General features: G+C 36.3%; 1 protein-coding gene across 1 annotated transcript in view; it reads left to right on the forward strand.

The window, feature by feature from the left end:
• The first annotated feature begins 2,222 nt into the window (after positions 1-2,222).
• The window catches only part of RNF213 (ring finger protein 213), a 174,073-nt gene continuing 159,134 nt past the window's right edge, over positions 2,223-17,161 (forward strand). The window contains 3 exon segments of the mRNA XM_031965590.1: positions 2,223-2,378; positions 3,533-3,671; positions 12,365-12,531. Of these exon segments, the coding sequence (XP_031821450.1) occupies positions 3,575-3,671; positions 12,365-12,531 (264 nt within the window). The 5' untranslated portion in view covers positions 2,223-2,378; positions 3,533-3,574.

A 17,161-nucleotide genomic window follows, 5' to 3' on the forward strand; every position in this document is an offset into this window, starting at 1 on the left:
TCAAAAGATAAGGAAATTCAAGTTTAAGGGAAATGGTGGATTCTGACCATTGTGTTTTAAACAGACAGGTCTGAATAGAAGTAGATTTCCCTTTTTGTCTAGATTGTCTGACACTCACTGGTGATGAAGTGGGTCTGGGCAGATATAAATCTCTTTATCCAAGAGTGAGTGATCAGACCCTCACTGGAATAAGCCTACTTCTAATTATAATATTCATTCTCTCATTACTTGTTAACTAATCAGAATTGATTTTTATCCCCAAGAACACACACTCTTTCAAGAGTATGTAAGTGTTGAATGGGTTCCATGAGGGAATACAAATAATCATCTTTTTATTAATTATTCACTAGCTATAATTAATAAAATGATTAATTACACAATTTCTGTCTCAAACTTTTTTTTATACATCACAGTTGGTTGTGGCTGCAGGACTGGCCTGAAGTTAACCGATTTGAGGTTTTTTATTTTGGTACATATTTACATATACCTATGATGTACTAAAGTGTTTATAGACTTCTTCAATGAATGTTTATTAAGCATATGCAAGTTATATATGTGGAAAGATATCATAGCTTAGTGGATAGATAGCCAGCTGGCCTTGGGATGTCAAACAAAGAATTTTGAGTAAAAAATATCTGGCTATTATTAATCCTAGTTTGTTGATTTACCATTTCATGAGACCTTGAACAAATTACTGAGCTTCAGTTTTCTTATCTGTAAAATGAAAGCCAAAATCATAAAGCTAGAAGGTGCCTTGAAGACCACTGGACTTCTCCCTACATGTAAAGTCACACAAGCTATAAACATCCATGATAGAACTTCGTCCCCAGAGTCTTTAAGTCATCAGCTCTTGTGCTCTCCATTGTACCATGTGACTTCTTGTAGTTTTCACTAAATCTAGATTGTACTATTTGGGTTCAGGAATAGATCCCAAATTCCAGCCCTGGAGTTCAGATGCTGGAAGAATCCTCTGCACATTTCCTTTTGAATAGATGGCTCTTCCCAGAATTTCCCCAAAGTTGGATCCCCAAAGTATATTGGGGGTATGGGGCCAATATTGTGAGGTGTTCCCAAAAAAAATTTATAGGCTTAGACCCATCTCTAAATCAAAAGGGAAAGATGTTATGTTGCTTACAGCAAGTTAAATCCATATGGCATTTTTAGCACGGAAAAAGGGGTACAGTTTTTTTTATAGGAGAAAAATAATCTTGGAGGTTGGAATTATATCTGGCCTTCTGATTGGATACATTAATTATGGAAGAGTTAGGATGAATTTTGTCAATGCAAAGAATTCAGCTAAGAATCTAACCAGAGGTCTCCACCTAGGTTCTGGCATTGTAATAATGTAATGAAAATCAAAATGTCAAGATAAGCAGTACTCCTCCCTGACTCATGGAGTAGTTTAGGCTGTAAAATGCAGGTTTTCCCCAAATAAAGTCACTGCTCCTGTTTAAGGCTTGCCCAACTATCAGAGCTCTGTTTTTTCTTATTTCTTCTCCACCCTCATCAGTCTCATGGTGGTGTATGAAATGTAATTTGTACCTGCAGCTAGCAGGTACCTAACAGGTGAATTAGCATCCTCTCTTTAACCCTTTAGTAGGAGGGTGGAGCTGAACCTCACATTCTCCATCGGTCAAATTCCATGCTCTGAAAGCAGAAATGCTTTTTGTTGCTGTTGTTGTTGGGCTCAAGCTTCTGGCAAGGCCTTTGCATCCTGGGGGCACCTTCCACCCTGCACCTTCCTCGCACCCTTTAAAATGTGTACCGCTAGTCTGGTTGGCTGTTGCTAGGAAACGGATCCGGGCGCCAACAGGAAGTAACTCTGCGGAACAGCTTGTTGGTCCCGCCTCTTCCGTTGCAGCCCCAGCCCGGAGGCGGAGGCAGGGTCGGGAGGCGGGCTCAGGGGGCGGGCAGTTCTAGGAAGCCGGGGCTGAGTGGGGCTTTGCGGCAGGCTTCTGGGAGGGGAGGAAACGAAGCCTAGGCTGTATAGGACCGAGTAGGAGGGGATTAGGGGAGGATGCTCCGACGGCAGGGAGGGAGGCTGTGGCGTCTGCACTGAGACAGCGCAGCAGGGATCTCGCGCTGCTCCCTCCCCCCTCCCCGCCCCAGCTCAGGTGTGGGACGCGCGGAATCGAGGCTGAGGGGCGCGTGCCTCACCTAGCCGGGCGACTGCTGGTGTGGGGGGCGGCGAGCCCGGCGGGTGCCCTAGAGCTGACAGGGGGGCGCGGCGGGGAGAGGAGGGGGGGACGCGCTCGGGCTCCTTTCCACGCTCTTCGCCCCCAGGCTGTGCTCTGTAGCTGGGCGCTTCGGGACCTGAACTGCCTCGCCTGCCTTGGGACCCCAGAGGCTTAGCGGTCCTGCGGAAGGGCCGGGTGCAGGTGACTGTAAGGGCGGGTCTGTGTTTATGATTCGCAGCTGGAGGCTTGGTTTCGTTTTTTGTTCGCTGTCTGTTTTCTCGGCCTCTCCCGGGTCTAGAATAGTTTCGTTTTCCTGAAGCACTGACACCTGATAGACCATTTCTGTTTCTCGTCAGGGGTGGGGGGTGGGGGAGGTCGTGATGTTGTCGTTTGGTGGTGGCGGGAGGGGAGGGCGCGGGGTGAGGGGGGGAGGCGGGTGATGAGTCCGGGCCCTGTTTGGTGCTTTCCGTGTCCCGGAACCTCTCTACCGCTCCGGCTCGCGAGCAGTTCCCTCTGGGGAGGGAGGCGAAGGTGCAGCCCACATCTCTTTAAGCGCTTCTAGGATCGGAAGATTACATGACCAATTTTTTCCTTTTATTAGGAAGATGTGTGTGTGTGTGTGTGACCTTGGCCAAATCCCATAACTCTCATATCTAAAAAACATTGTAATACCTGTTAAGCATCCTAGAATTGTGTATGACACCATGCATGTAAAGTGCATTGCGAATATTGATTACATAGAAGGCTTTGCTCTAGGTGCTGTGAGAACAATGAAAATGAGCAATTTGTTTCACTTACGTGAAAAGGTTTACAAACAGCGTCCTAATTATGACCCTCTGAGAGAAGTGAAGGCAAATACTTCCCCGTTTTATTGATGTTATAGAGGCACAGAGGACTTGACAACCTGTGATCACACACACCACTGTGGAATGTTAGAGGCAAGGTTCTCATTCCAAATTTCCCCTCTTTAAACTTCCAAAAAGAAAAAAAAAACTTTTAAACAAATATAGTTTTCTGATAGATTGTAGCTATTCTCACGGAATGTTCTGTGGGAGAAATTAAGACTACACAAATATTCCTGCCAGTTCTAAATGGATATAATTAGAGATAAGACAGGAGAGTGCCTTAAGAAGTCTGAGTTAAGAAGCAGGAGATAGGATTTCCTTTCCAGAAATGTAGAATGCTTCATTGACTTGTACCTTCTGAAATGTATTGCCATTGCAACTTTCAGTTTGTAATAAAGCACTCATTCTTTATATAGTTTTATTTACTGAGAAATGAAACTTAACCAGTAGTGTGATCACATGACGTTAGTTATTTAGCTGACTGTCCTTTTTCCTCTCTAAAACTTCAAGGGGTAAAGTTGTTCTTCCTTGAAGGCTTCTTTCTGCTGGAACATGAAGTGCCCTAGTTGTCACTACATCTCCAAAGATGAAGCTCCTAAGTTCTGCAGCCACTGTGGATGGAATTTGGTTTCTGCAGTCAAGCCACAGAGTAAGGACAAATGGGTATCGTGGCAAGGGTGGTCTGGAATGTGCTAAGGGATTGAAATGGTTGAGTAGTGGCATGGAATTCGAGCCTTTTTTTTTTTTTTTTAACATTTAAAATTTTATGAAGAACATCTAACTATGTACTACATGTTTTAAGCTAGAACCAAGCATTGGGAATTTTTTTTGGAAGTATAAATTTAATTGTAACAATGTTTCATGGTTCCTACTTATTGCAACTGATTATAGAAAAAAAACGACTTTTTTTTTTCCTCTTCTCAATTTTAATTTTTGGAAATTATTTGAATCTTTATGTTAGTACTTTTAAAGCAGCACTTTTCAGTTTCATTTATCTTTTACCTCCTGAAATTAGAAACTAAAAAAAAAAATTGTTAATGAACCAAAAGTGTACATAAGCTTATTTGTAATTTAGGACAAGGAAGTTTCCCCAGGAAATAGCTTTTATGAAAAGATCTAAAAAGCCAGTCAGATTTACCTTACTTAATCTTGGACATTAACCCTTCCTAGTTTGCTTCAAAGAGCTATATGTGAATTTAATTAACTGTGTGCCAGGTACTGTAAATTAAAATTAATTAAAATAAAAAAGAATGACTTAGTGGCAATTGATCCCTCAACTAAAAATGGGTTCTTCCTTATAGAAACCCATTAAATCAGTTCTGAATTGGTGGTGATATATTCTAAATGTAGGAGAACTTGCCAGGTGAGGGGAGATAAGTAGGCTAATTACAGAGAATTGTGTGTTTAAATAGACATATTTAAAAAAAGTCTAAACTTATTATCAAGGAGTTCGACCATAAGCAGGCTGAATTACTAAGTCATTCTTTTTTAAATATTAACAATAATAGCAAATAATTGACATTTGTATAATGCTTGCTATGTGCCAAACAGACACTGTGCTTTACAAATGTAATTTCATTTGATCTTCACAACCACATTGGAAAGGAGGTGCTATTTATTTTCCCCATTTTATAATTGAGGAAACCAAAATACTTGAGTGAATTGCTAAAGATCATAGAACTTGTAAGTGGCAAAAATATACCTTGAACTCCAAACCTAGTAATGTTTGTGCTGTTTCAGAAAAAGTGCAATTTTTTTCTTTTTTAAAATTTTATTTTTAATATTTTTACTATTCCCAGTTACATGTAAAGCAATTTTTTGTTTTTAAAATTTTGATTTTCAGATATCCCTTCCCACCCTATTTTAAGAAGGCTCATGAGAGGTTTTGCAAAATATTTCTTTTTTTTTTTTTTTTATCTTTTATGTTGAACTTTTTTATGTTTCTCTTGATTCTTTTATTTGAAAGTTAAAATTTTCTTTTTTTTAATTATAGCTTTTTTATTTACAAGATATAAGCATAGGTAATTTTTCAGCATTGAGAGTTACAAATCCTTTTGTTCCAACTTTTTCCTTCCTTTCCCCTACCCCTTTCCCCAGCTGGCAGGTTGACCAATATATGTTAAATATATTAAAGTATAAATTAAATACAATATATGTATAATGTCCAAACAGTTATTTTGCTGTATAAAAAGAGTGGGACTTTGAAATAGTGTACAATTAGCCTGTGAAGGAAATAAAAAATGCAGGTGGACAGGATTGGGAATTCTATGTAGTGGTTCATAGTCATCTCCCAGAGTTCTTTCCCTGGGTGTAGCTGGTTCTGTTCATTACTGCTCTATTGGAACTGATTTGATTCATCTCCTTGTTGAAGAGGTCCATGTCCATTATAATTGATCATATAATATTGTTGTTGAAGCATATAGTGATCTCCTGGTCCTGCTCATTTCTCTCAGCATCAGTTCATGTAAGTCTCTAGGCCTTTCTGAAATCATCCTGCTGGTCATTTCTTACAGGACAATAATATTCCATAATCATATATCACAATTTATTCAGCCATTCTCCAATTGATAAGCATCCACTCAGTTTCCAGTTTCTGGCCACTACAAAGAGGGCTGCCATAAATGTTCTTTTTGTAAAACATTTCCATAAAATCATGTTGTGTGAAAGAAAACATAGATTCCCACCCTCCCTCCCAAAAAAAAATTGCAAGAAAAACAAAGTTTAAAAAAAAAAAAGAGGATGCTTCAGTATGCATTCAAACACAATCGGTTCTTTCTCTGGGTATGGATAGCATTTTTCATCATAAATCCTTTAGATTAGTAGTGGATCATTAGATTGCTGAGAATAACAGTTATTCACAGCTGATCATCACAGAATATTGCTTTTATTTTGTATGCAGTACATTTCACTTTTCTTGAGTTCATGGAGGGCTTTCCAGGTTTTTCTGAGAGCATCCTGCTCATCATTTCCCACAGAATAATAATATTCCATCATAATCACATACTACTGTTTATTCATCCATTCCCCAATTGATGGGCATGCCTTCAGTTGCCAGTTCTTTGCCCTGAGAAGAGAGCTGCTATAAATATTTTTGTACATGTAGGTGCTTTTCCTTTTTTTTTTTTTTTTTTTTTTTTTTTTTAAATCTCTTTTGGGATAAGAAGAGTACAATTCAATTAAATCCCTGCCCTCTGAGGAATATACTATTACCATCTTTGACTTTGGGATAATATGAATGTGACATCTTGCTTTATCTGATCTACTACATTAATACTACTGGCAAGTTCTTATTAATAAATTAAAGCATCTAGAGGAAGTCAACCAGGATTGTGAAGGGCCTTAAAATTAGTACAGTTTGATTGTTTAAAGGGACTAGGAACATTTCTTCTGCAGAATAAAAGATATGAAAGTCATCTTAATATTTAAAGCTTTGTCATATGGAAGAGGAATTAGGTATAGCTAGATGTTGCATTGAATAAAATGTGAACTTGGAGTCATGAAGATCCACCTCAGATATTGGCATTATGATCTTGGACAAGTCATTTCATTTCTCAACTTCAGTTTCATCATCTATAAATGTAGATTTAATAATAATACCTCACAAGATTGTTGCAAGGATCCATTGATTTAGTAGATGTAAAATATTTTGTAAATCTTAAAATGTTCTTATAAATATCAGCTATTATATTACTATCATATTTATTATTAAAATCATAATTATCATTATTAGACTTGTCTGCTTAACTATGGAGAGTGGAAACATTTGGAAATTAGAAATTAGAGAGTTTTTGACTGGATCAAAAAAACAAAACAGCTCAATTTTTTTTTTTTTTTTTTTTTTTTTTTTTTTTAGTTGAGCAAAGTTATCCCCTGTGGTGTTCTCTTCTTTTGTACAATATATGATGGTTTTCTCTGGGAGCAGGTTTTTTGGGGAGGTTTTCTGGAGGCAGCCTTGGTTTCAGTTCAGAGTAATAATCACCTCAAATACAGCCAGCTGATAAAATCCAAACTTTTATTTTCTCCTTCCAAGCCTGGTTGGCTTTCTTAGAGGCCTCTCTCCTTCCTTGGTTCCAAGAGCTCTTGCAGCTTGTCCTTTGTTGCCTCCAGCTCCCTCTGAATCTTCTTAACTCCACTCACTCCTGGCTCTCAATCCCCCAGAGTGCTCTTTGGCCCTGAGAGCTTCTTGCATATATGCTGTACACTGAGTACACACCAATCATTATATCACTGGGAAACCATTATTTATTGTAGGATTAAATGAATTCTAAACTAGATTTAAACATTGTCTACTCAATTCCATTTAGTATCTTGTTTCAAGTTCTGGCCCATAACATCTCCTTGTAGGATCAGATCACACTGAACCATGCTAATTTAGATAATTATTGTCTCTATCAATTCTAATGACTTAATACTTTGTAAGGATTCCAACAGTCCCCAAATGGAGTGGTCTACTTCAGAGCAGGGCTGTTTTCCTCTTTTGTAGTGTTCTTTTTCTTTAAAATAATAATGGTTCTCTCTGGGAACAGGTTTCTTGAGGTTTTCTGGAGGCAGCTTTTGTTTCAGTTGAAAGTAAAAATCACTCCAAACCCAGCCAGGTGATAATAGTTCAAACGTTTATTTCTTATCTCTTTTCCAAACTCGGTTAGCTTTCTTAGAGGCCTCTCTCCTTGGTTCTAAGAGCTCTTGCAGCTTTGTCCTTTGCTTCTACTTCTGCTTCTTTCAGCCTCCAGCCAGCATCAAGGTGAAAGTTGGAATGAATCTGTCTTGCCTCCAAGAGAGGGCTTGTGGGCCTTTGTATCTCCTAGAGTGCTCCTCTGACCCCTGGCAATGTTTTGAAGTAACTAACTTGAAGCTCTAAGAGCTTCTATATATATATATATGATCTCCCAAAGGTTGACTCCTCCTTCTGGAGGCAGGGATTAAGGGAGGTGTGAATTCACAAAATTACAAAGTTAACTTTGTGAATCTCACATACTTATGAACTCCAATGAGTACTTAAATACTTTTTGATTATATGAGCTCTCTAAAGGTGTGAACACAAGCATTGTATCAATTCCATTGAGTTAACATTAGGATTCTAACATCTCCCTTGATTTATCACCTTGTTTCAAATTGAGTTAACACTAGGATTCCAACACTCTTTGATTGAAGCTTTTAAAGCAAAAGCTGTGTTAAGTACTTACTGTAGATTCTTTCTTGTTCAGGTATAGATTGAGCTAAATAGCTACTGAGATCTCTTATTTTTAAAATTCTGTCACATTTTATAACTGTGTAGTTAAATATCTTGTGAATATTCGGAGAAATGGGTACTTTAATTTGGAAAGATCCAAGGAAAGCCTACAAATAGGTTTTGGATGTGGGAGAAGGGAGATTAAAACCTAATGTTTCACATGATTTACAGAAAAATGAGAAATATATCTAGAAAGGGGAAGTTGGGTTTTTTCTTTTCTTTTTTTCTGGATATTTAACCAATATCCTAGAAATTAAGAAAATAAAAGATAAAAAGTAAAACAGTCTCTGCTCCAAAGAAGTGGATAGGTGTAATCAAAGAAAGTAAGATCCAGGTACAAAGTGATTATATCATAAAAGAGGTGATGATAATACTAAGTCCACAAATAATTATTATAAAAAATAAATGCTATAATTATATACATAGTAAGTATTAAAATAATTGGATTGCTGAGTATATCATAAAAGTACTCAGTGTTTAAAGATATTTAAGATTGCCTGTGGGACACTTTTAGGGAAAAAATTTGAATACGTTATGAAGGAATTAGGATTAGAATTGGGCCTTGAAGGAGAAATAGGATTTTTTGCTGGTTAAGATAGAGAAGGGTACCTTATGTCTGTTGCTTTTGTTTGACCCTCAAGCCAAGGAGAAAGTCTTATCTGTCTAATAAATGTTAGCCTTTTAGATACTTGAAGAAAATAGCATTTTTTTTTCTCTTCTTCAAGTTAAAAATTTTTTTTTGCCATCCTGGTTTTCCTTAGATAAGCCCTCTAATTGATCAAGGACCTTCTTAAACATGGTATTTCCAGTTAGGATGGAGTTCAGTAGGACTAACCTATTCCTTTATGTTTCTCTTAAAACAAACAAAAAAAATTTTCCACTTCATGTCTTAATGCAGCCTAAGATTGCATTAGCTTTCTTTGTCAGCTATTATTGAATAAAACTAAGCTTTCAGTTCTCTAAAACTGCTGAACTTTTGTCTTACAAATTTTGTTTAGCCATTATTTTATGACCCTATACTTTTCATTGATTTAAAAACAAAAATAGTTGTAGGACTTTGTTTCTGTAATTTACACATTAAATTTCATCTTTATTAGATTTGGCCCAGCATTGTAGCTTAGTTGGGATCTCAGGTTCATTGTCTGGTATTTTAGATTTCCCTTCTAACTTAGTGTCATCTACAAGTGTGAACAGCATACAATTTATGCCTTCATAAAAGTCAACAATAAAACTTGAACAGATCAGGGTGGATTTCTGGGGCACTTCTGGATCTCTCTAGATAAATTTGATTGGTCTCCTGCTGTTTATTTAGTTCTGAATCTACCTAATTTTATCAGCATCTAACTTGTATGTCTCCTTGTCCAGTCTATGAAATGCCTTGCTGAAATAAAGATATATCTGAGGACTACTCCTGATCTTATACCAATTTGATAAAAATAGTCATGAACTGATGACTGAGTATTTTATTTTATTTTATTTTTTTAATTTAAAAAAAATTATTGTTTATTTATTTATTTAAAAAAAAAATTTAAAATAACTTTTTATTGACAGAACCCATGCCAGGGTAATTTTTTACAACATTATCCCTTGCACTCACTTCGGTTCCGATTTTTCCCCTCCCTCCCCCCACCTGTTCCCCCAGATGGCAAGCAGTCCTATACATGTTAAATAGATTACAGTAGATCTTGGATACAATATATGTGTGGAGAACCGAACAGTTTTCTTGTTGCTCAGGGAGAATTGGATTTAGAAGGTATAAATAACCTGGGAAGAAGAACAAAAATGCAAGCAGTTTACATTCATTTCCTAGTGTTCTTTCTTTGGGTGTAGCTGCTTCTGTCCATCCTTGGATCAATTGAAACTAAGTTGGATCTTGTCTTTGTTGAAGAAATCCACTTCCATCAGAATACATCCTCATACAGTATCGTTGTTGAGGTATATAATGATTTCCTGGTTCTGCTCATTTTGCTCAGCATCAGTTCATGTAAGTCTTGCCAATCTTCTCTGTATTCGTCCTGCTGGTCATTTCTTACAGAACAATAATATTCCATAACATTCAATTTGCTCAACCATTCTCCAGTTGATGGGCATCCATTCATTTTCCAGCTTCTGGCCACTATAAACAGGGCTGCCACAAACATTTTAGCACATACAGGTCCCTTTCCCTTTTTAGTATCTCTTTGGGGTATAAGTCCAGTAGAGACACTGCTGGATCAAAGGGTATGCACAGTTTGATAACTTTTTGGGCATAGTTCCAAAATGTTCTCCAGAATGGCTGGATGTGTTCACAATTCCACCAACAATGTATCAGTGTCTGTTTTCCCACATCCCTTCCAACATTCTGCATTATCTTTCCCTGTCATTCTGGCTATTCTGACAAGTGTATAGTGGTATCTCAAAGTTGTCTTAATTTGCATTTCTCTGATCAATAGTGATTTGGAACACTCTTTCATATGAGTAGTAATAGTTTTAATTTCATCATCTGAAAATTGTCTGTTCATATCTTTTGACCATTTATCAATTGGAGAATGGCTTGATTTCTTATAAATTAGAGTCAATTCTCTATATATTTTGGAAATGAGTCCTTTATCAGAACCTTTGACTGTAAAAATGTTTTCCCAGTTTATTGTTTCCCTTCTAATCTTGCCTGTATTAGTTTTGTTTGTACAAAAACTTTTCAATTTGATATAATTAAAATTTTCAATTTTGTAGTCAATACTGATCTCTAGTTCTTCTTTGGGATGACCGCGTATTTTAAAATCAGCCGGAGTCAGGAATTCAGGTTAAGGGAAAATCTTCAATCTTTATTTTCAGTAGAGGTGAAGAAGGATTGGAGGTGAAGGGGGGAATCACAATCGCAATGTGTGCACCTGCAATAGGAAGCCAGCCAGCAGTCTCTCCCTCCCTCTCTTCCTGCCCCTCTGCCTCCACCCACCAAAATCATCATTTCCTATACAACACATCAGGACTTGCACAAAGAGTGGGCGGGGCCATTCTTTCTCCAAGCATATATATTAATAGAGTATGGTCCAATTATTATTTAGCCTCATGTGCTTGGGACCTCAGTGCATCAACTCGAGCTTCAGCCCATTGCAATGAAGCTGTATCTTCTTTCATCCACTTTTTTTTTTTCCTAGTATAACCTTAAGTTTCTTCTCATTTTATTTAAGTCCTCAGCTTTTCCTGTTAATCTCAGAATTTTCATGTCCTGAAATTATTCATCTAGGACTACCTCATATTTTTGAATCTATCATTTATCTTAGTTTCAACCATCTTTTAAAAGTTATAATTGAATTTTACTGGTTATTCACATCAAAACTCATTAGACAGTTCACTTCCTTTCCCATCTAACCAGAACTGGGAAAGGAGATTACTTTAATTTATTAAATAATGTTTTATGAAATAAAATAGGAGATTTGAGATTCATTGACAAAATTGAGAGCCATGTTGAAATTTTTTGAGGAAATGGAAATAGACAAGCATGCTCCTTTGGGTATGGATTATTCAAGAGCTAAGAATGATAAAATTTAATGTAAGAATGAATCAGATATTACCTGAGAGGTGATTTACAAATGAGGTGTGGCGATCCAGATCAAGTCAAGTCAATAAGCATTTATTAAGCATCCACTATCTATCAAGTACCATGCCAAGTGCTAGTTATAGAAAGAAAGGAAAAATCAGTCTGCTTTCAAGAAACTTTCAGTCTAATGGGAGGAGATAAAATGCAAATAATTTTGTATAAACATAACATATACATAGTAATTTGGAGATAATCTCAGAGGAAAGCCAGTAACAATAAATAGAACTGGGAAAGAGCCCTATTGTACATAATCTTATTAATTTGGCTACATATGTATATTTTGTATCTGTAAATGTCTGTATGTGTTTCCTCTGATAAAATATAAGCTCTTTGAAGGCAGTGACTTTCATTTTTGTCTTTATATCATCAGAATCTTCTATGGCATATATAGCACACAGCTTCTTAATAAATGCTTGGTTGGTTATCGATAGAAGATGGCATTGTTAATTAGCCAGTGAAATTTTTATATTGAGAATTTTCTTCAAAAAATCAAATTTTTCCCCCTATAATAATTTGCTTATATCTTCTATAGAGAATGGCAAATCTCAGCTAACTTTGGAAGTGGAAATAGGATGTGGAAAAGAACTTAAGGGTGATGATGCTCTTCCTTTGGCAATGGATACTGTTGACCATTTACCTGATGGAAATAAGGAGGTCCATCCAGATAATGCCTCAGACTTGTTGTGGACTACACAAAAAGTGAGTATGATTCTATTTTGTTCTGTAAAGACTTTTGGTTTATCTAGAGAACTTCTTATATTTTTCCTTTTATGCTTTCTTGATAAGCTCATTTACTGATGTGATTTCTTTTTTAAAAAAAATTATCTATTTTTAACATTCATTTTAAAAAGTTGAATTCTCAGTACTCTCCCTCTATCCCATCCCTCCTCCACCAATTGAGAAGGTAAGCAATATGATATCAGGTATACATATGAAATCATGGGAAACATTTCCATATTAGCCATGTTAACAAAAAAATATAGAAAACAAAGTGAAAAAATATATACTTCAATTTGTACTCAGAGGTCATCTGTTTTCTCTCTGGAAATGGATAGCATTTTCCTGATGAGTCCTTCAGAATGATCTTGGATCATTGTCTTGATCAGAGTGTAACACTTTTCCCTTCCCCCTTGTTTCTTATAGATTTTGGAGAATACTGTATTCATATTGGATATGTGTTATGCAGGGAACAATATCCCTATTTAACACATATCCAAGTTGAGTAGGTTTTCAGTACTACCAACCCTCTCCCCTCTTCCCATGACTCTGTTGATTCTCATTTGTATAGCATAATTATTAATTTTACCTTTTCTTAGACATTTATACTTTTTAGAGTCAGCTTATACTCAGCTCTGCCTCAGTCTTTCTTTTGAGCTACCTAATTACTGATGTCATATGGTATACATTTCTGTGTAAAAATATAAGCAATTTGTCCTTGTTGAGTCCCTTGAAATTAATCATTCATGTTGGCTTTTATATGTTAAATTTTTTATTAAGTTTGGATTTGGTTGAGACAAAGTTTGAAATCTGCAATTTCGTTGAATGTCCATTTTTTCCATTTAGTATAATAGTTTTGCTGGATATGATATTTTTGACTACAGGCCTAATTCTTTTGATTGTCAATATGTGTTATTTCAGTACCTGCAGTCTTTCTAACTGTAGCTTCAGCATATTTGAATTTTTTGTTTTGTTCCTTGTAAAGTTTTCTCCTTGATTTGAGGGTTTTGAAATTTAACAATAATATTCTTATGTGTTTTCCACGTAGGATTTCTTTGAGGTGGTGATTCGTGGGGTTTTTTCTGTTTCTTCTTTCCTCTTGTGTTTTATAACTTCTGGACAGTTTTCTTTATTTCTTGCATTATTGTGTTAATATTCTTTTTTTTGGTCATAGCTTTCAGGTAGTCAGATTATTTTCATATATCTTTTCTTGATCTCTTCCCCAGATTTGTTGTTTTTCTTGTGTTTCACATTGTTCTATTTTTTTCATTCTTTATATTTTGTTTGTTATTTCTTAGTCTCTTATACCTTTTTATGGTTTTGCCCTTGCCTAATTCTAATTTTCAAAGAATAATTTTATTTTTTAAGTCTCTGTATCTTCTTTTCTGATGGTTAACTTTTTTTTCCCATAATCTTTTTTGTTTTTCTTGGATGGTTCTTATTCTTTTTTTCTTTTTCCTCAATTTCTTTCATTTGAATTTTGAATTTCTTCTATAAATTCTTTCTGGGCAGGTAGCCACTGAATGTTACTCTTGGGGGTAGGAGAAACTTTTTTTACTTTACTGTCCTCTTCTGAAGAGGAATCCTGGCAATTCCTATTCCCATAGTAAGTTTCTAAAGTTGAATTCTTCATTTTTTTTTTTAAAGGAAAACTATCAATGTAAACACCTCTAATTCTAAGTTGGGGGAGATGGTGCCTCTAACTTCAGTTCACCCTCTGACGTGATATGACGTGTTCTGACCAATTTTAAACATTCATAGAAAAAATTCACATAAACACGGATGAATTAATATTTGTGAATTCTGTTCAGTTTGCTGCAGTATCTTTCTAGGACAGGTTATTGAAGGAAAAACAAAAGCTTAAGGATTTTACTTTTAGCAAGTATTGTTAGTAGGGAAAATTTTGCAATAACCCACATAAGATGTAATTTTAGTATTTCTGCTATAGTGAAGTGGCTATTATGTATACTCAAAAGTGTAGGGCCAGGGGTCCTCAAACTTTTTAAATAGGGAGCCAGTTCACTGTCCTTCAGACTGTTGGAGGGCCTGGCTATAGTAAAAACAAAAACTTTGTGTTGTGGGCCTTTAAATAAGGAAACTTCATAGTCCTGGATGAGGGGGATATTCGTCCTCAGCTGCCGCATCTGGCTCGCTGGCCATAGTTTGAGGATCTCTGTTCTCTGTAGAACAGAAGAGAAAAACACTTAAGGAATTCCTTTTTGCTCTCCAGATAAAGGAGAATGAAGTATTCTTTGAGGAAAAAAGTAGACATGCTTTCATGTTAGAAATTGAGAAGAGCTAAAGGGGCATCCTGACTGATTACTGTCAGAGATTGGAATGTAGGTGTCCCAGAGAATGTGAAGATTCCTGAATATTTAATACTTAAAACTGTCCCCAAATAGGAAGAAGTGGATATTCTGAGAAGCAAACAGCTGCTTATCCTGTAAAGTAAGTTGATGTGAAATTATTGACATCAATAAGTGAAAAGAACATCCAGTAAGGATCAAAAAAGGAAGAAACTAGTAATGGTGTTTAGTCATTTCCTACTGAATTATTAATTTATTAACAAGACAATAGTGTTAAGGACCATATCTAAGTGTGAAACCCAGAAAAGCTATAAAGGGGACTGTACAAGTAAGGTGCAGAAGTCCCCCACAGCTGTGAATCACAACATACTTGAAGAAATTGCAAATCAGCATTTATTAATGCAGATGTTGCTATTGAATTGGGAATGAAATAAATCTGAGGCAAAAGAGAAGAGGAGAGAAGTCAGAGAATGCAACTGCCTCTCAGTCTCATTGTATTGTTATTGTTTATCATCTTCTCACATGAAGGGATCTATTCTGCTGGTCAGAATTAGAAGCCCAACAACCACTAGCAGATGGCTCCCGTAACATTCAGCAGCCACTAGGCTCTAGTAGCAAATGGTACCCAAACAGGAACACATGAAACAGAGAAGCAGTAGCAGCAGTACTTAAGAGCTGTTCTTGAGTAGGAATCTTTCCAGGAAAGTTCCTTTGCTTACTTGAAGCGAAGGAAAGTGAGAGAAGACCCAGTAAGACTTTTTCAGTTGGGGTAATTAAAGTGGGCCAACACATCAAAGGGCTGAGCCAGGAGACTGATGAGAAATTTATGAAAAATGCCTGTCCTGTCTATAGTCATTTTCTCCATTTATCAGAAAGTTTGCCTCCATGATGAACTATTGTGATGTTAGAGCAAATTATATCTCATAAGATTCAACAGCTACTATAGCATATCACCCTGCAACCATTCAGAGGAATAGGATGGGAAAGACTTTGCTAATGCTGTTTGCATTCCTCAGCATTCAGATTCAGTTAACAGCTTCTTCACAATATTAGACAAACAATGACCATGCTGTTGGGGGGAAAATAATCATGTTCCCATAAAACAAAAAATAGGGAATTTTTTTTTTAATATAGCTTTTTATTTATAAGATATATGCATGGGTAATTTTTCAGCATTGACAATTGTAAAACCGTTTATTCCAATTTTCCCCTTCCTTCCTCCTCACCCCCTCCCTTAGATGGCAGGTAGACCAATACATGTTAAAATATGTTAAATACAATATAGGTATACATATCCATACAGTTATTTTGCTGCACAAGAATAGGACTTTGGAATAGTGTACAATTAACCTGTGAAGGAAATCAAAAATGCAGGTGGACAAAAATAGAGGGATTGGGAATGCTATGTAGTGGTTCAGACTCATTTCCCAGAGTTCTTTTGATGGATGTAGCTGGTTCAATTCATTACTGCTCTATTGGAACTGATTTGGTTCATCTTATTGTTGAAGAGAGCCACGTCCATCAGAGTTGATCATCATATAGTATTGTTGTTGAAGTATATAATGATCTCCTGGTCCTGTTCATTTCACTCAACATCAATTCATGTAAATCTCTCCAGGCCTTTCTGAAATTATCCTGATGGTCATTTCTTACAGAACAATAATATTCCATAACATTCATATACCACAATTTATTCAGCCATTCTTCAATTGATAGGCATCCACTTAGTTTCCAGTTTCTGGCCACTATAAAGAGGGCTGCCACAAACATTCTTGCACATAGTCCCTTTCCCTTCTTTAAGATCTCTTTGGGATATAAGCCCAGTAGTAATACTGCTGCATCAAAGGATATGCACAATTTGATAACTTTTTGATAGTTCCAAATCGCTTTCCAGAATGGCTGCATGTATTCACAATTCCACCAACAATGTACCAGTGTCCCAGTTTTCCCATATCCCCTCCAACATTCCACATTATTTTTCCTTGTCATTCTAGCCAATCTGACAGGTGTGTAGTGGTATCTCAGAGTTGTCTTGATTTGCATTTCTCTGATTAATAATGACTTTGAGCATCTTTTCATATGGCTAGAAATAGTTTCAATTTCTTTATCTGAAAATTGTTTATTCATATCCTTTGACCATTTATCAATTAGAGAATGGCTTGATTGCTTATAAATTAGAGTCGATTCTCTATATATTTTGGAAATGAGGCTTTTATCAGAACCTTTAACTGAAAAATAAGGGATTGTTAAGGATCTAAGTGCGGAAACCTAGAAAGCCTGTAAAGGATTAAAGAAGACTGTACCAT

The sequence above is a fragment of the Sarcophilus harrisii genome, chromosome 4 (genome assembly GCF_902635505.1).
Source record: "Sarcophilus harrisii chromosome 4, mSarHar1.11, whole genome shotgun sequence".
Lineage (NCBI taxonomy): Eukaryota > Metazoa > Chordata > Mammalia > Dasyuromorphia > Dasyuridae > Sarcophilus > Sarcophilus harrisii.